The sequence below is a fragment of the Dromiciops gliroides genome, chromosome 6, assembly GCF_019393635.1.
Source record: "Dromiciops gliroides isolate mDroGli1 chromosome 6, mDroGli1.pri, whole genome shotgun sequence".
NCBI lineage: Eukaryota > Metazoa > Chordata > Mammalia > Microbiotheria > Microbiotheriidae > Dromiciops > Dromiciops gliroides.
The window spans coordinates 100,457,277-100,482,238 of record NC_057866.1 but is presented as its reverse complement, the minus strand read 5'-3'; the positions used below and the strand labels follow the sequence as shown (position 1 = coordinate 100,482,238).

General features: G+C 48.2%; 1 protein-coding gene across 1 annotated transcript; it reads left to right on the top strand.

The window, feature by feature from the left end:
- Positions 1-1,291: 1,291 nt before the first annotated feature.
- Positions 1,292-23,809, top strand: GFRA4 (GDNF family receptor alpha 4). The gene is made up of 8 exons (XM_043971967.1): positions 1,292-1,737; positions 14,104-14,412; positions 16,785-16,862; positions 18,289-18,682; positions 18,802-18,911; positions 19,550-19,684; positions 19,834-19,973; positions 21,979-23,809. The coding sequence occupies exons 1-8, from the start codon at positions 1,692-1,694 to the stop codon at positions 22,093-22,095; spliced, it is 1,329 nt and encodes a 442-aa protein (XP_043827902.1). The 5' UTR covers positions 1,292-1,691; the 3' UTR covers positions 22,096-23,809.
- The last annotated feature ends 1,153 nt before the right edge of the window (positions 23,810-24,962 follow it).

The window sequence follows — 24,962 nt, the reverse complement described above, 5'->3', positions numbered from 1 at the left end:
CCAGGCAAGGCTGATGTTTCTCATAATGCTCTTTCCCTAAGAAACTGAAGGAAAGCAAAAAGACAGGCCCCAAGTCCCAAAGGCATCAGGCACAGACTCAGTTCCAGCTGAGCTCACATCAACTTTGAGAGACCCTCTTTCTTCTCATCCCCCATTTCCATCCTTATCCCACCATTTACCTCCAAGCCCAGGGCCTAGGAGCTTGGAGCTTGGCCATATCCCTCCCCTCCCCTTTCCTTCATAGAACAGTAAAGCTCTGGCTCCCTGAACTATTCTTTCAAACCATGATCAGAGATTCCCTCTTCCTTGGAGTGTGGAGTACAGGGGAAGAAGGAGCTCGGGGTCTTCAGCCAACAGGCCCAGGTTCAAATTTCAGCTCTGCTGCTCCATACCTGTGTGGCTTTGGGCAAGTCCCTTCCATTCTCCGGCCCTTGGTTTTTTCATTTGTAAATGTTGAGTTCGACTAAACTATCACTAAAAACCCTTCTGGTCCTATGAACCCAAACTTTAAGCTGAAGGGATGAAACGGTGTGTGAAAGGGAAGACTGGCACTTCCCCTGCTGAAGCATCCCAGTATCCACTCTAGGATGCTGTTCTCTATTATCTCTGTCTGTCTCTGTGTCTCTCTTTGTCTATCTCTCTGTGTCTCTGTCTGTCTCTGTGTCTCTGTCTCTTTCTGTCTCTATCTCTCCCTCTCTTTGTGTCTCTGTCTCTGTTCATCTGTCTGTCTGTCTCTGTCCCCCACCCTCAGGCAAAGCATCAAGGCCAAACTGTGTTTGGAGTTATTGACCTATCTTCCAGGTGCTGGAGCCCCATCAGGAATGGGAGGTGGTACCTGGCAGCTTCCCCAGCCCAAACATAGTAATAGCTAGCCATTCCCCTCCACCCCTTTGTCTTTCACTCCCCCCCCCCCAACACACACACACACACCTTGCTTTTCCTGTGCTCAGTTGAGTGATGGCGACTTTGAGGGGGATGTGAGGCCAGAGCCAAGAGTATGAGCAACCCAAGCCCAGATCGGGGCAGAGGAGAGAGTCAGAAGGATTGGGCCTCAGGTGGGTGGGAAGGAGAAGGACACGGAGATTCTTCGAGCTGTGCCAACCCCAGCTTCCCAGTCTCTCTGTGTGGCCCGCCCTCCTAGGGTGTTCTCCCCAACCCTCCCCACCAATTCATGCACCCTAAGAGCTATGGGGCAGGGGCGGGGACGGGGGCGTGGCGGGGACCTGGAGCTGCAAGGAGTCCTTCCAAATGCGGGGACTAGGGGTGGGGGAGTCTTCGCGGCCCCTTTAAGACAGCTCCCGCTGTGGTGGGGTGGCGGACGGGACAGGAGCGCATTTGGGGCTGGGCGCACTGAGCTGGGGGCTGCTGCAGGAGAACCCAGAGGAGGTCGCGGGCTCCGGGCGCGCAGAGCGCGGCGTGGTGCTCTCGGAGGGGGCGTCCCGGGGCAGAGGGGGTAGCAGAGCAGGGGCACCCGTACAGAAACGTCAGAAGAAGGGGTGAGCACAGGGACGGGGACGCCCGGAGCCAGAGGAAGGCGCGGGGCCCCGGGGCGCACGGAGATCTGGCAGAGCCGCGGCCAGGGTTTGAGGAGCCGGCTCCGCCGGGGGCGCGAGGAGCCGCCCCTGGGCTGAGGCCCGGCCAGCCCGGGCTGGGACCGAGGGGCTCGGAGCGGCCGGCGGGATCTAGCCAGCATGGCAGCGGAGCTGTGGTGTCTCCTGTCCGCGCTGCTGCTGCTCGGTGAGTCCGTGCGTCTCCACGTCTATCTGGGGCTGAGTCCGGCACCCTTCCCCTCGCCCCTGCCGTCCAGCAGTCCATCTGTCCTGCCCCCCTCGTCTCGTCCCCTGCCTTACTTCCTGCCTCTTTCCACGTCTCTTTCTCTGAATTGTTTCTGAATCTCTTCTGACAGAGCTGAAAGACATTAGACGCCAGCTAACCCGACTGCCCCTTTTCACAGATGGTGAAACTGAAGCTTTTATAGAGGAAAGTACTTGCTCAAGGTCATACTGAGAGTTGATGTTAGTCAGAATTTGAACTCAGGTCACCTGCCTGGAGATGCATGAGCATATTTGGCATCTCCGTTACCAGTCTTCTCTATTATTGATCCAATTTGTAAAGCACTTAGCACAGTGCCTGGAACATTGATGTTCAGTCGTTTTCCATCGTGTCTGATTTTTGGTGACCCCATGGAGTTTTCTTGGCAAAGATACTGGAGTGCTTTGTCATTTCCTTCTCCAGCTCATTTTATAGATGAGGAAACTGAGCCAAAAAGGGTTAAGTGACTTGCCCAGGGTCACACAGCCAGTAGGCATCTGAGGATGGATTTGAACTCAGAAAAAATTAATCTTCCTGACTCTGGGCTCAGCACTCCCCCCCACACCCCCAGCTGCCCACTGGGACATAGTAAGTGCTTAATAAATGTTTCTTCCTTCCTCCTTCCCAATCCTCTGAAACTACTTTGTTCTCTACCTTGCCTCCTTCTGTGGTTTTTACTCATCTTCTCTTTCTGTCAGTGTCTTTCAGTCTCTGCCTCTCCCCTTGTCTCTTACTCTCTTTGCCTCTCCTTTCTTCCATCATCCACTCTTCCCTGCCTCCCATTCAGGTTTCCCCATCTGCCTCCACCCAGTAGGTGGAGGGCCTTCAGCTGTCTGCCCTTGGCATGTCTGTGTTCTGTTGCGGGGAGAGAGAAGGAGGAAGGAGGAAGGAGGAAGGAGGAAGGAGGAAGGAGGAAATGGCCCTCCAGATCCCTTTGATTCCTTATGGCCTGGACACCAGCCTCCCCAGGACATCAGAGAGACTGAAGTTCTGGTAAAAGCCCCTCACTTCCTGAGGTCAGACTTTGGTGTGCTGAAGGCAGGACAGCAGGTGCTTTTCAGAGACACAGAAAGAGCAGAAGTCAGGCAGAGGACAGGTGGGTTACTGTACCCACCCCCTGCCCAAAGAGCCTTAGTGATTGACTCCCCATCTCTTCCATTGACATGAGGTTTCTAGTAGCTAGAGAAGGGGGCTCTTATTTTAGGGATGGCTAACATCTGTGTCTTTGGATCTATCTGCCTCTGCTGAAGTCTGTGTGTCCTCCATCAGTCTGTATGGCATCTTCCTTGGGGATAAAGGGAGGTAAATGGGATGGGAAAGAATAATAGATTCTCAGGACTGGAAGGGACCCCTAAGTTTCATAGGATTTAGAGGTGAGGATTCTCTAGATGAGGATCCTGGGGCCCAGAGAGGTAAGTGACTTGCCCAAGGACACCCAGGAAGTAAATAGAAGAGAAATGACCAACCCAGGCAATCAGGATTCCAAATCTAATGCTCTTTCTCCATACCGTGTTTCTAGTCCAATCCCCAACCAAACAGGAATCCTTTCTGCACAACACTCAATATATAAGTAGCATTATATATAAAGGGCATCTAATAAATGCTAATTTTAGTAAAATGAACTGCTCAACCAGCTTGGAGAGCTCCAGGGATGGAGAACTCATTCCCTTCTAAGACAGTTTCTTCTATTCTAGGACTTCTCTAATCTTTAAGACGCCTAAATCTGTTTTTTTCTGCACCTTCCACCCATCAATCCTCATTCTACCCCCCTGGGGCCATGGAAAATGAAGCCTTCTTTCCCAAGAAAGAACATAGGGGATTGAGGGAAGCCCAGAGGTCATCCTGGAAAGCTTAATAGGTGGGTGTATTTGATTTATAGCTGAAAGCAATCTTAGTGGTCCTCTGAGCCAACCCCCTCATTTAATAGATAAGAAAACTGAGGTCCAGAGAAGCAAATCCAAGGTCATATGCGTAATAGGGGGTAAAGCTGGGATTTGAATCCATATGCTCTACTGTCTGTCTCTAGAGGCAGACATCAAGTATTGGAGGGAAGAAACAGTCCTGCCTATGTGACCTGACAATCTCCACCCCTTACTGCTACATATACACACTGACATACCTTGCTGTTTCCATTTCACAGACACTCTCCTCTTCCTTCAGTGTAACATGGTATAAAGGAAGGCTATGGAATCAGGAGACCTGGAGTTCAAATTCTGACTCTGCTCTGTATTAACTGTGTGACCTTGGTCAAGTCACTCAATTTCTCTGAGCCTCAGTTTCCCCATCTGTAAAGAAGTAGTGAATATCTGTACTATCTATTCTCATAAGGTTGTGATGAGGATCAGATGGAGGTAATTTACTGAAAGAACTTTAAGTGTATAAAGTATGCATACCATTAGTGTATAAGCCAGCTCTAATTATTACTACTCAATATACTTTGATTAAGGGTCTGTTCATTAGAATGTAAACTCCTTGAGGACAGGGACAGTGCTTGGCACAGTGAGTGGCACAAAGTAGGGGCTTTATAAATGCCTGTTGATTTGATGACTTGCAGGTACCCATGTTGTACCTTGAGGATGTAGAGATGAAAAACAATGGTAGCCCCTTCCTTCCCTCAAGGAGTTGAGAGTCTAATACTCCATGTGAAAATATGAGGAGCAAAAAAAGAGAGCAAATTGAAGTGAGATATCCAGATTAGATGATGCAGGAAAATCTGAGGAAAGAAGTGACTTGCTGAGAGGAAGAGGTACATCTGGGTAAGCTTCCTGGAGGAGGCAGGACTACTTGAGTTTGGCCTTGTAAGAAGAGATGGTGGATTTGAGGGAGTACATGACAGTCAGGGAAAGAGGAAAGAGTGAGTACATAAAGGCAAAAGAGGGAACAATTTGTAGTCTGGAATGACTGGGATGGGAAGAACAGATAAGGTTAGAAGGGTAGATTGTAGCAAGATTGCTCAAGGCCTTGATTGCCAGGGTCAGAATTTTATGTAAGGAATGGGAGGGACCATTGAAAGTATTTGAGTGAGGGAAGTGATGTGGTCAGAATCGTGGTTTATGTAGATTATATGGGCAACGACATGAAAGATAGATGGGAGAGAGGAGAGGATGGAGGCAAGGAGACTGATTAGGTTATTAACACAATAGCCCAGGAAAAAACGGAATGAGAGATTGAACTAAGATGATGGTGACAGGAGTAAAGAGTCAGGGATGGATGAAAGAGTTGCTGAGGTAGAATCTACAGGGCTTGGCAAATTAAGTGGAGGTGGGTGAAGGAGAGGGAAGTTTCAGAGATGACTCAATCAACCATCGCTCAACCAACAACCATTTATTAAGCTCCTACTATGTGCCAGGCACTGTTCTAGGCACCCAGGATTCAAATATAAAGAAGCAATCCCTACTCTCCAGGAGTCCATGTTCTAAATGGATCTTGAACCCCAATCAATCTCATTGAGTCTAATCCCATCCCTTAGAAAAAGATCAAGCAGGAATTCTTGATGCTATTTTGTGGATGGGGAAACTGAGACCAACCAAGAGAGGGTGAAGCTTCTCCCACACACTTTTCCAACCTTTCCTGTGCTCTCTTCCCTTCCCTCCCCCAACTCAGCTTCTTCTCCCTTTCCTGTTCAGATCCCTGGTCACTGAAGATCTAGAGGAAACCATCTGGGGAGGAGATACAAGCCATTATTCTCAGGTCTGAAGGAGGGTCACAGGCTTTCAAACATAAAAGGGCAAATGAATAATGGATAAACTGAGTCCATGAAAGCTGGAAGGGATGTTAGAAACTCAGTCCAGGAGTCTCCCCTATAACGTCCCTGAGTGATGAGCATCCAGCATCTGCTTGGATGGTGAGAGGCTGGGTGGTAGAGTGGAAAGTGCCTGATCCTGGGAATCAGACCTGGGTTCTAATCCTGAACCTGCCTGATTTCTTGCACGAACTTGGTCAAGTTCTTTGTTTCAAGACTCAGTTTCCTCGCCTGTAAAATGAAGGGCTTGGTCATCTAGACCCTGAAGCTCTCTTCCAGTTCTGAAACCCATGACTTCCCGGGGGAGGGAACTTGGTATTCATAAAACAACCCATTCTGGTACTGGACAGCTCCACTTGGGTTACAAGTCTATGAACCAAAAACAGCTTCCTTGGGATTGCCTTCTTTGTTCTGGGTTCTGCCAGGTGGGGCCACAAAGAACAGCTAATCCTGCTTTCACATGATAGCTTTCCCAATTTGGTGATCAGGTGGTGCCCAGAACTGGACACAAGACTCTAGATGTGGTCTGGCCAGGGCAGAGTCCAGCAATCTATGGGTAGGGATAGGGACTGGACCAATGGGTTCACTGACATAGGGAACTCAGTGGTGAGGAATCTCCCTCTGCTCATATAGATAGGCACCATCTTTGTAACCTGGAATCTTAAGAGAGTTGCTTGGATCCCTCAGAAGTTATGTGACTTGACCAGGGTCTTACAACCAGTATGTGTCAGAAATTTGGGACTTGAGCACCCCTCCACCCCACCCCTGGCTCCATGACTGGCTCCCTCCCTATTAAACTACACTGCTTCTCATGACTTCTGGACACTCTGCCCCTATTAATGAATGCAGATAAAGATCACTTTCCGTTGTTTTGGCTGATATGTCACACTGTTGAATCGCACTGAGCTTGCAGTCCACTAAAACCCTCAGATCTTTCTCACCCAAACTGTGTAGGCATGCCTCACCCATATGAAACATGTGAAATAAGCTTATTGAATCCAAGTTAGAAGGATATTATATTTACCTCTATTAAACCCTATTAAACCTTATGCTGCAAGCTTCTGGCCTGAGGAGATCTTTTTGGATCCTGACTTCCACCCAACACCTTAGCTCTGAGTCTAGCTTTGTGTCATCTACAGATGTGATGTATGCATCATCTTATGCCTTCATCCTTGATCAATCCTTCACCCTTGTGCCAGGTCCTTGATAAAAATGCTGAGTAACCCGGTACTATGCCAACCCCCTTTGGGGTTACCAGTTCTAGGGTTACTTAGGTGTGGACATCTCCTAGCTGTTTCCTTAAAAAAGAGCTTCACCAGGTAAATGAGGAAAAATTCCAATCAGGCAAAATAAAATGAGACAAAGCTTTTGTGAAGGATGTGTATGGCAGGCACTTTGCAGATATTTTCCCATTTGATCTAAAGGGCCCTGGTTGACAGTTCATCTCCCTCCATGGCCCCAGGTACTACTGACATCAAGACAAATCTCTAGGTCAGTGTTGGAGCTGGTCAAGATCTTGGAGATCACCTGAAAAGGTTTTAACTCAGGGTCTACAAACCATAGGTTAAAGAGAGATTGTAAACTTGTATGTGAAAAATTACATCTTCCCCTCCCCACTAACTTTTTTTTTTGTTAGTGAGGCAATTGGGGTTAAGTGACTTGCCCAGGGTCACACAGCTAGTAAGTGTTAAGTGTCTGAGGCTGGATTTGAACTCAGGTACTCCTGACTCCAGAGTCGGTGCTCTATCCACTGCACCATCTAGCTGCCCCTCCCCACTAACTTTTAACTAAGATTAAGCATTTTCTTCAATTATGAATTATTTTTGTTTTTTGAAAATTATGATTCTGGAGAGAGGTCCATAGGTTATAGTAGACTGCCAAAGGATCTATAACACAAAAAATCAAGAACCTCTGCACTTTACGAAATCTCCCACTTTACAGAGGGATAAACTAAGGTTTACGGAAGGGATTGGATTTGCTCATGAGGTCACTAGTAAGTCACATGGACCTGAGAAAAAGCTAAGGCTCAAATTTCCATATTCAAGGAGCTTTCCACTTTCTTCAATTTAATTCAAAGAGCATTTATTAAGTGCTTGTTATATGTTATGCCATAGCAATAGTGAATAGATATCCTAGGAGCTGGAAGACCTGTGTTTGAATCCTGCCTCTGATACATATTGGCTATGTGACCCTGGGCAAGCCATTTAGCCTCTGTACCTTATCTTATCTCATCTTATCTCAGTTTCCATATCTGTCAAGTGATGGCTTCTCAATCCATTATCCAAAAACCGTGTCTGAGCCCTGCGTCTCACATACTTGTCTGTATCACTCCATATGGTCATGTGATCTTGTCTGTGTGACAGTATGACCCTGCTCACTTAACCTTTCAGGGGCCTATACTTAGAGACTTTGAGACTATCAGGTGCTGACCTCCCCTCTTCCGGTGAAATTATAGGTTCAAACCCTTATCCTCTATTATATGCCATGTCCCATGCAACAACTTCATAACAACCGGGAGAGCTAAGTAGTTGCAGGCATTATCTCCATTTTAACAGATCAGAAACCCAAGCCGCTGAGAGGTAACGTTATTTGCTGAGGTCAGAAGATTCCATTTAAGTGTGATATTGGTCATAGGAACCTCCAAGTTCTGAGTCTTTTCATGTTTTCCTACTTGCCTCTCCCACCTTATAACAACCATCTCCTTCACGTTGCTTAATTTCCTTGAGTTTCCTCATAACTAAAGTGGAAGTAGGGGAGGAAGATCGATGGGCCTGCTGATTACTAAGCTCCTTTCTAGCTCTGGCATTCTGAGTCTAGGATCACAAGTATTTCCACCAGTTTTTGTAGTCAGAAAATTGGGTTTAAGTCGTTGATCTTCGATCTGCTAGTTCTGTGGCCTGAGACAAGTTACACTCTCTCTGGACATGTGCTGTCATCTGTGAAATTTGGGGGTTGGACTGGGTGATCTCTACTGACCTTTGTGGCACTAAGAGTTTATGATCCTGTGACAGTGACAATAGAACGGGGTGTTTCCTTGGCGGGGGAGGGGGGGACCTTTCCTATCCCTCCCCTCCCCTTCAGACCAGGCAGACTTCTAGGTCCCTCTTATCACTTTTCACAGGGCCCCCGATTTCGATATGATCAACTTATACATCTACTATGAAAAAATTTCTTACCAATCACGCTAGCCCTCTGTCTCTGGTTTATTTCCATCCCAATTGCATTAAACTCCTGGGCATCTTCCACACCCACAGCAGCATGTTTCCTAAGAAACCATCTATCCATCTTCCTGTAGCTTCTTACTCAACCTGTACCCAGTGGTTTTTTGTTCCTGGTCCCTCTGGGGTCTGCTAATCTGGTCCCACTTTAGGCGGGAAGAGTTTGAAGGGCCACACAGAAGCCATTCCCTGGATGTGGTGAGAGGGAGGTGCTCAGATTTGAGGTAATTCTTTCCTTAGGTCTTTTAGTGCTTCTCCCCTCTTCCCTCCTTCCTTTGTCCCAGACCTTGAGTCATCAGCATCTGTCTGTCTGTCAGAGCAGATGGCTGAAATACTGGCTGTGTGGCAAGTTTCTCTGCAGTGGAATGTAGGGAAGGGAGAAATGCATTCTGGGAACAGAGCTTCTCCTCAGTGCTCTCAACCCTACCGCAAACACAAATGCCTACAAGCCCGGCCATGTCTCAGTTGGGTAGAGGGGAGCCTGAGTGTCAAGTACTCTACTCAGGGGACCCTTTCCTGGGAGAGATGTAGGAAACAAGAGGACCACATATTCTGCCTGGCCTCCTGGTGGGGGTGGGGGTGGGGTTTGCCTGGGCCTGGAATCCTTCCCTCCAATCTGCTGGGTCCCAAGGATGGAAGGATGGGACCTGTTGACCTTTATCTTCTCTGAGGCCAGAGGCACAGGTCACAACTGATGCTGCAGCAAGAGGGAATAGACACAACTTTAAACTGCTGGTCAGGATGGGGAATTAAGAACCTTTTTTCTGGGGGGTGGCAGCTAGGCAGGGGGATGCTAGTTTTTACTGACACTTCCAGAAACACCAAATGAGGTCTTGGTGGGGGGTGTTCCTTCATGAGAGCTATAGCAGAATCCTCTTCTAGATGGTGTCCTGACCACCTCAGGGCATCAAAGGATTTATATCTGAGAAAGACCTTAGAGATCCATCTAGTACACTTCCTGATGGGAAACTGAGACTCAGCTAGGTAAAGTGACTTGTCCAAAGTCACATAAGTAACGTGTGGCAAAGCAGGGATTTGAACCCAAGCCCCCTTATTCCATGTCCAGTGTACATTTTTCATCACCACATGAGGATTTTTTTTTTTACCATTACTCATTATCGCCTAAATGCCTCTATCTCTGCCCAGCATTCCCCTGTCATATGTTCTGTGAAGGCCCTCCCCACATGCATATGTGCTCTCTGTCTCTATTTCTCTCTCTGTCTCTGTCTTTCTCTCTCTGTCTCTGTCTCTGTCTCTCTGTCTCTCTCTGTCTCTGTCTCTGTCTCTCTCTGTCTCTCTCTCCCTCTCTCTCTGTCTCTGTCTCTCTCTCCCTCTCTCTCTGTCTCTGTCTCTCTGTCTCTCTCTCTGTCTCTGTCTTTCTCTCTGTCTCTCTGTCTCTCTGTCTCTCTGTCTCTCTCTCACAAACACACACACACACACACACACACACACACACCCCTAGCATCTGCTTCCATTTTCCCAGATCTGAGGAGGGGGCAGACATAGCTCCTGCCCTTTGGGGATGGGGTGTGGTGTGGTGTCGGGGAAACTGAGAAGCTGGGCTTGAGGGGAAGGAAAGCTGGAAAGGGGGAATACCATCTATAGGGTCTCTGTGCCCTGAAAGCATCTCCTCCCTCCAACTCCTTCTTTCTCCTCAGGACTGGAAGCCTGCCCCCTCCCCCACCTCCTAGGTCAGTGTTTCCATTGACTCTAATAGTCTGGTTTCCATCCTCTCCCCATTAGAAATCTTTTCACCCCAGCAAAAACCTTACTTCTAGCTTTGTTTCTTTCACTCTCCTCTTCTGCTTCACTTTCTCCCCCCTCCCCTTCTGCCTGTCTCTTCCCATTCTTATAGGTTCATAGAATGTCAGAGTTGGAAGGGACCTTAGATAACATCCATCTACTTGTTACCCCATGACCTAGAACCTGATTAGACTGATTTAATCTTCACAGTCTATGGATTTTGCTTTTGGGTGGGTTTCCCCCTAGAAACATCAATATTTAGCTCGTATTTAGATCTCTACAGGGAAGGTAAAAGAGCCCTGAGCTTCCCTGAAGTCAGTTCCTGGAATCAACTGAGTCTGTGCCTCCGCCTCAGCATTAAACCCAGGGTCGTGCACACAGTAAGTATTTAAGAAATGTTTGAACAGGGGCAGCTAGATGGCACAGTGGATAGAGCACCAGCCCTGGATTCAGGAGGACCTGAGTGCAAATCCGGCCTCAGACACTTAACACTTACTAGCTGTGTGACCCTGGGCAAGTCACTTAACCCCAATTGCCTCACCAAAAAAAAAAAAAAAAGAAATGTTTGAACAAATGGAAGGAGTATAAGGTAAAGCAGATGTTCCTAGCACAGCAGTACAGATAGGAAGGAGAATAAGGGAGCGGGTAGCTCAGGAGTCTCCTTCTTTGAGAGATTCAATCTGTCATATGTTCTGTGAAGGCCCAATGAAACTAAAGGAGAGATGGCCAGACTGAAGAGGAGAGAGACAGAGGCACAGAAAGAGACAGAGAGAAAACAAGTAAGGGAGGACAGACCAGAGACATAGAAAGAGAGAGGGAGACAGAAAGACAAAGACAGAGAGATAGATTGGGACAGGTACAGGTCTCCCTCCAGGAAACTGGAGTCTCTGCATCTGCCCTGTTGGTTTCTCTCTGCCTGGCTCTGTTTTGGTCTATCCCAATCACAGGTCTCCTGCTCTCCAAGACTTTCTTTTAAAGATCAAGTCCGGGGCAGCTAGGTGGCGCAGTGGATAAAGCACTGGCCCTGGAGTCAGGAGTACCTGAGTTCAAATCCGGCCTCAGACACTTAACACTAGCTGTGTGACCCTGGGCAAGTCACTTAACCCCAATTGCCTCACTAAAAAAAAAAAAAAAAAAGATCAAGTCCAAGCCAAGGGTAGGACTAGCCACATCCTATCCTTAATGTGCTGTTAAAGGCAAAGGTACAGAGGCGGGAAGAGCAAACCCAACCAGGTGACCCAGAGGGGGTGAATGGAGAATCTGAAATCAGTTTCTCTCTGTCTCTGTCTCTCTGTCTCTGTCTCTCTTTCTATGTCTCTGATATGTCCTCCCTTTCTTGTTTTCTCTCTGTCTGTCCCAGTCTTCAGGGAGTCTCCAGTCTGGTAGGAGAATAATAGAGACAGGTAACATAAGGAATCAGAAGGAAGGAAGCTGACCACCAGTGAGGGTGCTACCTCTGCCAGGTGGCATCTGATTGGGGTTTGGAAGGAGGGGGTGCATTTTTTTGCGGGGCAATGGGGGTTAAGTGACTTGCCCAGGGTCACACAGCTAGTAAGTGTCAAGTGTCTGAGGCTGGATTTGAACTCAGGTATTCCTGAATCCAGGGCTGGTGCTTTATCCACTGGGCCACCTAGCTGCCCCAGGAGGGGGTGCATTTTGACAGGGGTGGGGGGAAACATTCTAGGAAGAAGATACATGAGCAAAGACTGAATTATTTTCCATGAAGAGCAGAGTATGGGAAGTGGTCCTGGCCCATCCTTCTGCCCTCCTCTCAGTGCTATGCCTAGCCCCATAGACCCTTAGAGCTGGAAGGGACCTCAGAGGTCACCTCATCCAATCTCTAATGAAATAAGATCCTCCCTCCTGCATTCTGGACAAGTGGCTGAGCAGTCTTGGATTCTTTTTTGTTTGTTTGTTTTATTTTGTGGGCCAGTGACGGTTAAGTGACTTGCCCAGGGTCACACAACTAGTAAGTGTCAAGTGTCTGAGACCAGATTTGAACTCAGGTCCTCCTGAATCCAGGGCTGGTGCTTTATCCACCCCGCCATTTAGCTGACCCTGAGCAGTCTTGACTCAAAGGCCTCCGGGGTGAGGAAGGGGCACACTCCCCCCCCTCCAAGAGGCCACCCCTTTTCAGGACATTAATCTTAATTGTTAAGAAGCCTTTTCCTGATATCAAACTTGAATTTGCTTCTTCCACAAGACAATCCTTCAAATGTCCTCCCTAAATCTTCTTTTCTTCAGTTCTTGCTTTTGTTTCATTGGACCACATATGTGATTTCAGAGTGACTTCTGAGGAAGGAACTTCCTTAATCAAAGCAGACCAACATCTTTTCTTCAACTTGGAGTCTTAGGGAGTTGGTTGAGAGCAATGAGAGGTCAAGAGACTTGCCCACAGGCACATGGACATCGTATGGTGCCTGGAACCCAGGTCCTCATTGCCAAGGCCAGCCTTGTATTCAATACTCCACCTGGTCTCTATCAATTGTTCTCTGTATGGCATGGCCTACAGTTCTCCCATCCTGACTGCTTTGCTCTGGAGAGGCCCCAGCTTTTATGTCCTTCCTTAATAGACACGATGCTCAGGACCTGAGTTCAAATCTAGCCTCAGACTCCTGACACTTACTAGCTGTGTGACCCTGGGCAAGTCACAACCCTCATTGCCCTGCAAAAAACAAACAAAAAGCTCCTAATAAACTCGATGCTCCATATGTGGTCTGGACAGGACAGAGTACAGTATAGCCCTCATTTTCTACAACTTGGACAATACTTTATTATGGAGATATTTAGGTCAGTGTAGATGGTCCACCTGAGAACAAATACTGGTTTCTGCAGCTACCACGTAGACATATATTGGTGAGTTGGTGGGTGGGTGGGTAGGGAGTGGTCACTTTCCTGTCATCTTTCGCCCTGCACCACCCCCAGATTCTTCCTGGAAAATGACTCGTTTTTATTTCCCTTCTCCCTCATCACCTACACACATCCTAAACATGATCTGTCCAGCTGGCCCAACCATCTTTACTTCTGTTTCTTCATCATACCAGGGGCTCGTCAAGAGAAGGATCCTTAAAAAAACAAAACAAAAAAGAGTAGGATCCTGCCCCGTCCCCGACTGGAGGGCTCTTGTGGATCACTTCTATCTCCTCTTGATGCTAAGGATTCTCTAGGCATGGGAGGTGGGGGATGTGTGGAAAGACCATTTGCAATGAGAATAGCAATGTTAGTTGAAGAGTTGGTCAGGCATAGGGGAAAGGGACTGGTGGAATGGGTCTGCCTTCATGGTGCTAACTGATCTCCTCTCCTCTCCTTCCCACTCTTTCTCTCCCCCTATTTTTCTCCCCCTTCCTCTCTCTCTCTCTCTCTCTCTCTCTCTCTCTCTCTCTCTCTCTCTCTCTCTCTTTCTCTTACTCCCTTCTTTTCCTTCTCTCTTTCCCCTGTCTTTCCTCCTCCATCTCCCTGTCTTTGTCTGTTTCTCCCTGTTTCTCCTTTCTTTTTCCCACTCCTTTCCCTTCCTTTTCTCCTCCCTCCCCACTCCCTGTGTGTCGTCTCCTTGACTCTTGTTCTTCTTTTTTACTCCCTCTCCCACAGAGACCTTTGCAAGTTCCGGTTTCCTGAGCTCAAACCAAGACCCTAGACTGGAGGGGGAACAGGATTGCCTGAGGGCCAGTGAGCATTGTGCCCGGGATGCTGGCTGCAGTGCCCGGCTCCGCACCCTTCGCCAGTGTGTGGCAGGAGATGGTGCCGCCAAGCTGGGGCCTGATGCCCGGAGTCAATGCCAAAGCACAGTCCAAGCCTTGCTGTCCAGCAGTCTCTATGGCTGCCGATGTCGTAGGGGCATGAAACGGGAGAAGGACTGCCTGGGTGTGTATTGGAGCCTGCGCCACACCTTCCCACAAGGTCAGTGTAGGCCAGTTGTCCGGTTGCCTCTGGTGTCAGGGACAGGTCTTTCCATCTCCCAGGGTCACTGAGGGTCATTCTGGTCCACTGCCTCCAAGTATCATTGTCCAAACAGATAGCCCTGGCTCCACCATGGCTTTTCTCTCCTCCTTCCCTGGAGCAGCAACTATTTCTCCTGATCCCACGCACTGCCTACTTCTTGCTCTTAAAAGGGGCTCGGGGGCAGCTAGATGGCACAGTGGATAAAGCACTGGCCCTGGATTCAGGAGGACCTGAATTCAAATCCGGACTCAGACACTTGACACTTACTAGCTGTGTGACTCTGGGCAAGTCACTTAACCCTCATTGCCCCACAAAAAAAGGGGGGCTCATTCCCTCTCAAGTCATTTCCTACCACTGCTCATCTTCTTCAGTTCATTCTGTACAAACTCATGAGTGCTGCCCTTAGAAAACCCATTTTCATTAAGCTTGTCCTGACTTTTTCTGTACAAACTCATGAGTGCTGCCCTTAGAAAACCCATTTTCTTTTTTTTTGTAAGGCAATTGGGGTCAAGTGACTTGCCCAGGGTCACACAGCTACTAAGTGTCAAGTGTCTGAGACTGGATTTGAACTCAGGTACTCCTGAATCCAAGGCCAATGCTTTATCCGCTGTGCCACCTAGCTGCCCCTAGAAAACCCATTTTCATTAAGCTTCTCCTGACTTCATTTTCTTCGATAGCAAATTCTTTCCCTCTCTTTTTCCTCTCTGTCTGCCCAGCCATGTGCCTAGCCACCCTGTAGGAGATTTAAAGGGGAGCTCACAGTCAGAGAAAGACAGGGGAGAAACAGAACCAGGCTCTGCCTTCAGAAACCTCAGTCTTGGGGGAGAGAAAGGGGGAGCAGACCCAGGCCCCACCTACAGGAAACCCATTGTTGTCGGTGGGGTGGGGGAACAGAAGAGGAGAAGATCTGGGACCTGCCAGTTGGAGACTGGCCACATGAAAAACAAAATGGATGGAAAACTATCTCTGTCTTGAAGAAGATCTATCTTCAAGAATTTGAAGGGCTGTCATATATATGTATATGTATGTATATATATATATGTATGTGTGTGTATATATACATATATACATATACATACACACACACACACACACACACATATATATATATATATATATATATATATATATATATATATATGTATGTATGTATGAGGGATTAGAATTGTTTTTCTTTGCCCTGGAAGTCAGAGTCAGGAACAATGATAATAACTGACATTCATATAGCTTTTACTGCCCTTTGCATATGTTTGCTCATTTAAGCCTTCTAGCAGCCCTGTGATTGATGAAAATTCTAAAAGTATTATCCCCATTTTATGGATGAGCCTACTGAGGCTCAGAAAAGTTGACTTGTCTATGGGCAGACAACTACTAAGTGTCAGAGGTGGGATTCCAATCCAGGTCTTTGCTGATTGCCAGGCTAGCACTTTAGGCTTCTCTGGTGGAGATTGGGAGCATTAGAAAGGGAGATTTTGTCTCCATGTAAAGACAAACATTCCAAAAATGAGAGATATGCAATGTGTTGCCTTGGTAAGTAGCAAGTTTCTTGTCTGTTGAGGTCTCCAAGCAGAGGTGAGTCAACCACTTTAAGGGGTAGTGTTGTCATTAAAGTAGATGCCTGCTGAGGTCCATTCTGCTTCTTCAGTTCTTGGAGCTGATGACTCTGAAGGTAGCACTCTTTACTTGTGCTTTGAGGTGAGCCATCCCAGTGGAGATGGATGGTTGTGAGAGAAGAGGAATGACGAATGAGCCTTGAGGGATGCCCACAATTAGGGGGTGGGAAGAGGAAGATGAACCAGTAAAGGAAATGAAGAAGGATGTAGGAAGTCATTGCTTGAAGAAGAGAATAAAGACAGAACCTTCTGCCCATATCCCAGAAATGAAAGGAGTGAGTATTTAGGTATTGAGAGTTGTCAACAATCACCGAATGCTTCAGAGAGGTCAAGAATGAGAACTGAAAAGGGCCCAGGGGTTTGCTGTCCCTTCCTCTCAACACATTTGGCAATGTACTGGGATTGAATGTTTCCCTGCTGAGTCCATAGGTGTCCAGCTTCTCCCTCAGACCCAGGGCTCCCCAGAGCAAGGACTGTGCACACCTCTCCCTCTGGGTCTGCTCCTATTCTGGGGAGGTTGCAAGAAGACTCAACCAGGGTGGGGGTGGGAGGTGGGGTTCAGAGCTCTGAGAAAGATGATAGATAATGGCAACAGCAGGACAGAATTGGGTGGGGGGAGGCAAGAGTCATGCAGCAGCCTCAGAAGCTCAAAAATCTCTCTTTCCTCATCTCTCTCCATCTCTCTTCCCTCCCCCTTTTCCCCTCCATGAATCCAAGGGCTGATGCTAGAAAGCTCCCCTTATGAGCCTTTCAACAGAGGCCTCGAGTACGTCGGATTGGCAGCTATTACAGCAGGTACTTACCTCACCAAAGTCCTTGACCATCCCCAAGAACCTGGATCTCCCCAGTCTCCCAAATTCAGAATGAGCCCCCAACAACTTTCCCCAGGCCTACCTAGTCTAAGGAAGCACCCAACTTTCCTTAGGCCAGACACCTTTGTTCCTCCCACCCTGGTCTTTTGCTAGAGTCCCAGGGCTCAGGGTCACTTCAGGGAGTCACTCAAAGTTACTTGAGAAAGACCTGAGTTCAAATTTAGCTTTAGATACTTATTAGATTGTGACCCTGTGAGCAAATCCTTTAATCTTTGTTTGCTACAGGTTCCCCATCTGTAAAAGGGGACGATAGCAACACTTACTTAAGGTTGTTGTGAGAAGCAAATGAGATAATCTTTGTAAAGCACTTAGCACAGTGCTTGGCACATAGTAGGTATTATATTAAAATGCTTATTCCCTCCTGTCCTCACTGCTCTGTGCTCTTCTTTCATGGTGATGAAGGCAAAGAGAACTAGTGTTGGATTATCCACTCTGTCTCATTCATTAAACATAATCGGGGGAGGGGGCAGCTAGGTGGTGCAGTGGATAAAGCACCAACCCTGGAGTCAGGAGGAGACCTGAGTTCAAATCCAGCCTCAGACACTTGATACTTACTAGCTGTGTGATCCTGGACAAGTCACTTAACCCTTATTGTCCAGCAAACATAAATAAATAAATAAAATAAACATAATCTGTCTTTTGGATCTTCTAGCCCAGTTCTTAACTTCTTTTGGTGCCATGGGCCCCTTTTGAATCTGGTGAGGCCTAGGGATGCCTTCTCAGAATAATTATTTTTTAAAAAACCAACTTAATAGTATTTTATTTTTCCCCAATTACATATAAAGATGGTTATCAACATTCATTTTTGTAAGATTTTGAGTTCCAAATTTTTCTCCCCCCTCTCTAAGGCAGCAAGCAGTCTGATATAAGTTACACAGGTACCATCACGTTAAACAAACTTCCACATTAGTCATGTTATGAAAGAAGAATGATGCTTTTTAAATGCATCTAGTCATATTGAAATACTGTAATTAAAAAAAAATTAAACCAAGTTAATGAATCCCAAGTTAACTTAGCTCCCCTGAGCTAAGATTGGGGAGATCTATTTGGCTACCCTCCTGTTGGGGAATAATGAGCCTTTCGCAGGGGCCCATGACCTGACTTCAGTGTACTTTGCGTTCCTGCCGTTGGAGTTACTCACCCCACTGTGCCCATCCTTGATGTTCTCTCCCGCTGTGAACGTCAGTGGCTGGCAAATGTCATTCCTCCCTGCTCCACTCCCGGTCCACCCCAGTGGGAAGAAGCGTCTTCCTGCCCTGGAGCTAGAGCCCCCCGGGGAGGGTTTTCAGAAGAGTGGAGCGGGTGGATCATACAGCTGGCCTCGCTCCGTCCCCACCTTTCCCACCCAGGGTCCGAGGGCGAGAGCCCGTCCCCGCGGGGCAACCGCTGCCTGGACGCGGCCAAGGCTTGCAACGTGGACGGGCTGTGCCAGAGGCTGCGCGCGGACTACGCGGCCCTGTGCCTGCGGGCCGGGCCCCGCGGCTGCCCCCGCGCCCGCTGCCACCGGGCCCTGCGCCGCTTCTTCGACCGGGTGCGTCCCGCGCTCAGCCACGCGCTGCTCTTCTGCCCCTGCGGGCCCGGGGACGCGGCGTGCGGAGAGCGCCGGAGGCAGACCATTGTGCCGGCCTGCTCCTACGGCCCCGGCCCCCAGCCTGGGCCCCGCGCCGCCCCCGCAGCCGCAGCCGCTGGCCAGCCCAACTGCCTGGCGCCGCTGGACACCTGCCGCCGGGGCTACGTCTGCAGGTGAGCTGGGCGGGGAAAGGGAGAGAGGGGGCCACGGGGGCGGCCACAGCCAGGCCACGCAGAGCGCGGCCACGGGCGCAGACAGCGCAGAGCCCGACTTGGTCCTCGCCTCCCACCAGGTCCCGCTTGGCTGAGTTCCAGGCAGCCTGCCAGCCATCCCTGCTCACTCCCAGTGGATGCATCCATGAAGATTCCCCCAGCTGCCTATGGGCCTACACTGGCATTCTGGGTATGGACTAGCAGTGTCTACACAAGCTTCCTGGATCTGGGTGACCCGGGTACAGGAAGGAGGTAGCATCTGCATCAGGCTCCGAGATAAAGGGAGGGAAAGATGTCTCTAGAGAGCCTTGTTAGGGGTAGGGATGGGTGGGGAGCATCCTGCTTCCACTCACATCCTGCATCTACTCGTCTTTCTTGTATATGGGAAGGTGAGCTAAGTAAAGGGTGAGTGTGTTTACATAGGCACTACACATAATGCTACCTCCAGGGGCATCCTGGGTATGAGGAGGGAGGATGGATATTGGCAAAATGGATATTTGAAGGGAGCATTTACATGGGTGTCCTGAATACAAGTGGGGGCCCATCCTAAGTGTGGAGATGAGTGCATTCTATTGAGTACCCTGGAAGGGTACTCTGTGCATGGGCGTCCTGGGGGTTAAGAGTATGGGGAGGCTGGGCATCTACAGTTTTTATGGGTTTGAGAATGCCTTATGGGTGAGCATCCCAGAGATAAGGGAAAAGTCTCTATTCAGACATCCTGGATATAGAGAGTGGAGCACCTCCAGGGTCATCCTGGTTGTGGGAAAGAGGTGTCTTAGGTGCAAGGTGAGGACAGCTGTCTTGGACCTTTTTTTCTCCCCTTCTCAGGGACTCCCATCACACCCAACTACGTGGACAATGTAAGCACTGCTGTGGCACCTTGGTGTGGCTGCAGCTCCAGTGGGAACAGGCTTGAAGAATGTGAGACCTTCCTGGGGCTCTTCGTGGGGAACCCCTGTCTCCGTAAGTGCTCTGAGCCTAGAGGTGGGGGCTGGGGGCTAGAACAGAAGCAGAGAAAACAGAAGAGGCTGCAGACAATGGGGCAGAACAGAAGGCAGAGAGGGAAGAGGCTGGCTCAGATCCTGACCAAGTATCCCCATCTTTCTCACCAGAAAATGCTATCCTGGCTTTTGGCAACCAGACAGCACAAAGCTGGGCCCCCTCTGCCTTCCCACCTGGAACATACCTGCAGGAAGCCCCTGGTCCCGGGCACAGCCTTTTCAACCAACTAAAGCCCCCACCACCTACCCAGGTATGCATTTCCTGAGGTTCTCCAGGCCTCAAGTCTCCCTCACTGGCCTCCCAGCACCCCCAGCCTGAGTCCCTCTCCCTCTTCAAAGAATTACCTTGTTACAAGCAGCCTGAAACTCCCAAATTGCAGCCCACCCCAAACCAGAGCTGACCTTTTACTTGGGAAGCCTAGGTCCCTTCTGTATGGGGAAGTAGTTTCCCCAAACAGTTCCATCAACTGCCTTACCTTCCTGAGGAGAAAACACACACACACACACACACACACACACACACACACACACACACACACACAAGCACACAAAGATTCTATCTTCCTATAGTATCCTCCTTTTGGTTTATTTCAACCAGAATTTATTAACCATTTACTATTTACAAGCCAATTCAGTATTTACAAGATGCAAACAACAGAGTCCCCACCCTGAAGGAGCTTATAATCTAATAGGCATCATATGGCATGCAGATAAATAAATGTGATACAAGGGAGATGGTGATGGGTGCAAAGTGCTCCAGGAAAAGATGAGGAAGAGAGGCCACTTTTCCCTGTGGGGAGGTGAGGGAAGAGTTGTGGGAAACTGATTCATGGAGATGAGGAGGGATGGGAAGGGGGACCTGAGGGTCTGAGCAGATGCTCAGGAGAGAGACCAGGATGAGATGGGGGTGGGGGGAACAGGGCAGAATTAATGTTCGTGGAAATTAATGCAGACTAAGACTGGAAAGGAATAGGATGGAGCCAGTTGGTGGAGAATCTGAACCATCAAGTTCAGGAGTTTGTATTTCTCCTGCCACCCTACAGGGAACCACTAAAGGTTTCTGCTTAATATTGTGGAGACACTTTTGGGTTTGAAATAACCCTCACATGCAAAGCCAGGTGAAATGACACCAGAATGTGTCAAGGACTTTGGTGCCTGAGCTAAGGCTGAGCCAATAGAATCTCTCCACCTGTAGACCCCGTGCCCTAAATGGTCCATCCAGATTTGCTTTTGGTTTTCTTCCCTTTTTTAAAGCCCTGTACATTCCCATTCCCACCAGGACTGACACCTCGGGCCAATTCTCCCAGAAGCTTCTGGCCTCTTTTGAACACCACAATATATAGGTTTAACTATTCTTTTCTTCTTTCCCATATCAAATGTGTAGAGTACTCTTGTTGGTCACCAGGGAAATTTTAACATTCGGTCCTCATTAACAAAGGCTCTGAAATCCAGACATTCAAGATAGAATTTGACCTCTCTCCTCTACCTGGTGGCTTCTCCTCCCTTCCTGCACTCCTCCTTCATGTCGAGTTGGAAAAAAAAGCAGTCTGAGCTCCAACCTAGTGTTTTGATGAGGAAGGGGACCCCTTGCAGCCATTGCCGGGGAATGGGGGTGGGTGGGTTTTGTGTGTAGTTTTCAGAGGCTGTGGTCCCGGGTCCTATCAATCAACAAGCAACTAGGTGGTATGGTGAATAGAGCACTAGTCCTGGAGTCAGGAAGACCTGAGTTCAAATTTACCTTTAGAGACTTAGTGGTGGTACCCTGGGCAATTTGCTTAACCTCTGTTTGCCTCAATTTCTTTGACTGTAAAATGAGCATGATAACAGCACCTACCTCATAGTGTTCTTTGACATATAAAGCCTTTCCTTAATCTGCCCCCAGACTGTCTTTTCCCATTAATCTCACACTATTCCCACTGATACACACACAAAATTCCAGCCCGACTGGTTTTAACTTAGTATCCTCTTAACCTAGTCATATCTATCTCCAGCCCCCAGGCCCCAGGATAGACCTGGAATGCATTGCCTCATTCTTCAAGCTCAGCTTGTCCACCACTTTCTAAGGGAAGCCTTTTCTGATTCCAGAACTGTTAGTGTTTCCTCCTCAAATGACCTGGTTTTTATTTATCTGTTTCCATGTAGAGTGTAAACACCTTGAGGGCAGACCTGTTTTTTTGTTTTTGTCCTTGCAACCCCATGGACTTGCCCGTGGTAGACACTTAATAAGTGTTGATTGAGTTCCTCTCTTCCTTGCAGGTATCCAGAGAAGGCCCTTCCACGGGGTGCTCTCCCAGGCTTTGTGGGGCTCAAGGCTTGACCGTCCCCAGGGATCAAATGCTTCTTACAGCCCTAGTCCTCTGGTTCCTGCCCTGAGTAGGACAGCAGGCAGAGGACAGAATGAACGATCCTGTTTGTATGCATCCTCTTCCAGTGGGGGTGGCATAGTGGGAACCTGAGTCAAAGAGAAGTAGGGACCTAGTGGGTCACCTTTGAGTTGGCCCCAACTCTCCCTAACCTCAGACCTCTGCAGGTCTGTGACCCAGACCCTTCCTGCCCTTCTTTCCTGACCCAGTACAGAGAGAAAGGGCTGGGGGACTGTGGGGAATGACTCAGAGGGCAGAGAAGACATCCCATCCTAGAGACTGCTAGATCTGACATGCTGTGAACCACTTGCCTCCTAGCATGGAGTACTGGCCTTAAACCTTGAGGTCTGAGGTCTTAGGTATCTATAGAACTTCAGCTCATTGATTGAGGTGATAGCTTGTTGGGATTTTAGAAATGGAGGGAATTTTAGAGATCATAGAATCCAACTTCCTCACTTCACAGATGAGGAAATTGAGATGTTTCTGGCTTTGGTGTAACACAAAAAGCTGTGGACAGTCAGGAGACCAAGGCCCTGCCTCTCATTGACTGTGTGACCTTGGGCAAGTCAATCTATCTTTCTTGGTCTCAATTTCCTCATTTTTTAAAAATGGGTATAACCTTTGATGACATCTAAAGCCCCTCTGCTCAGCTCTATAGTCCTATGACCTAATAACAATTCCCACCTCACAGGACTGTTGTGAGGAAAGTACTTTGTAAACCTTAAAGCTCTCTAGAAAACACAGCCATTTGGATCCTGTTGGGAGTGGACTGGGGAGAGAGCGAGCTGGCACATGGGATGAAGAGACAATTGCACAAATAGAGGAGGAGGCAGGTCTAGGCAACAGGTGCCCTGAAAAAAGATCTGGAGGGTTTAGTAGAATCACTGAGTCAGTAGTGTGACACAGTGGACAAAAATGCTAATTCTATCCAAGCCCCCAGAACAAAGGTGGGGGTGGCCTCATGGACTTAGCCCCGGTGGGATCCCTCTGCCCCCCTGCAATAGAAGAGGGCATTAGATTCTGGGCAGACATGGATGAGCTCAAAGTGGTGTAAGGGAGGGTGCCCGGGATAGATTTATTCTGCTTATTCTCCAAAGGTAGAATTAGGAGCAGGGGAGTAGGATGGGGGGGGGGGAGGAGAGGGGAAAGGAGAGGGCATTACCGGGAGGCGGATTTCAGCTCATCACAAGGAAAAACAAATGATTCTGGCCACTAAAAAGAGATGAGCTACCGCAATAGTCTGGGTGTTCTTTTTCACTGGACCTTTTTAAAGCATAGGCCAGGCGACCACAGGTGTGGGATTTTTTTAGAAAGGGCCCCTGTTCAGGACCAAAAACCTCCTCAGTCCCTTCCAGGTGATGAGTGAGAGGGTGAGGACGATGAGCCACCTGCCTCCTTTGGGGGTGACTCCTCTGAAGGGTGTGGGATTGAGAGGAAAGGGAGAGCAGGAGAGTGAAAGGTGGGACTGGGAGGAAGTACTGGCATTGATAACAGTGAAAGGGGGAAAAGATGAAGGTGGAACAGAAGAGGGGACTTGTAATTTTTGATTTGTTCTTTCTAGTTGAGGGTGTTATTTTTTATTTGTATTACTTGTAAAGCAGGGGGACTTTCTTAGTCTTTGTATTTTTGTTTGTTTTTTTGGTGAGGCAATTGGGGTTAAGTGACTTGCCCAGGGTCACCCAGCTAGTAAGTGTCAAGTGTCTGAAGCTGGATTTGAACTCAGGTCCTTCTGAATCCAGGGCCAGTGCTCTATCCACTGCACCACCTAGCTGCCCCTAGTCTTTGTTTTTCAGTTCCAGATTTGGGGACTTTTTTTAAATAAGGAAAATAAACAAAAACCTTAGCACTCCACCAAATAGAATCAAATTAATTAAGACAACTAAGGATAGCTACAATTCCGGTATAGCTGATGTTGATTTTCTTTACTCACTCCCTTTTCATTTCATTAATGCTTTGATGAGCCTTCCTCAGAACAGCTGCATCAGGTGATCAGGGTCACAGTTATTATCCCCATTTCACTGATGGGGCAACTGAGACCCAGGGATGGGTCTGTCCCCAAGTGAGTCATGGCAGAAACCAGGACTTGTCTACCACATTGTTTTATCCCCTTTGAGGCTTGGGCCCTTCTTCATCTGTCTCACACTCCCCAGCCTCCTTCTGAATGATCGTGTAATCATTCACACGTGGGCACCCAAACTCACCAGCCTGAAGGTAGGACTCCCTGAGTGCTGGTGACAATCCCTTGTACACAGGTGACTTCTAAGTTCACACACTCACATTCTCTTTCTCTCCCCACTCCACAAACACAGTGCTTCTTATTCCAGGTGGGGTGCCAGTCATGCTATCCTGCGGCAGTTTTGTGGCGATAAGACGAGCTAACTTTTATCTCATCCTTATTATGTACCAGGAACTGTGCTTACTTCTTATAATTATAAGCTCATTTGATTCTCACAACAACCCTGGGAGGTGTGCTTATTATTACTCCCATTGTACTAATGAAGAAACTGAGGCAAACAGAAATTAAATGACCTACCCAGTCACCCAGCTACTAAGTGTCTGAAGCAGGATTTGAACTCAGGTGTTCCTGACTCCAGAGCTGGCATTCTATCCACTGCACCACCTAACCTGTTATAGTCCCAGGACAGTAGGTGAGGGAGAAGAGGGAATCATAGGGTTTGGAACTGGAAGCGCCCTTCCTTACTTTACAGATGAAGAAACTGTGGCTTCAAGAGAGCTGGCAATCCAGTTCATTAATCATTTATTAAGCACCTACTGTATGCAAGGATGATGGGAAAACCAAGACAAAACTGAAACAGTCCCTACCCTAGAGTTGGGGGTTACAACATATACGCCAGTAAATAAGTATAAAGCATCTGT

Excerpts from the sequence above, each read along its gene's own strand:
- GFRA4 (XM_043971967.1), top strand. The coding sequence starts at position 1,692 with ATGGCAGCGGAGCTGTGGTGTCTCCTGTCCGCGCTGCTGCTGCTCG. Across the intron at positions 18,683-18,801 it reads CGCCGGGGCTACGTCTGCAG|GTCCCGCTTGGCTGAGTTCC; the intron begins GTGAGCTGGGCG and ends GCCTCCCACCAG. Across the intron at positions 18,912-19,549 it reads GGCCTACACTGGCATTCTGG|GGACTCCCATCACACCCAAC; the intron begins GTATGGACTAGC and ends TCCCCTTCTCAG.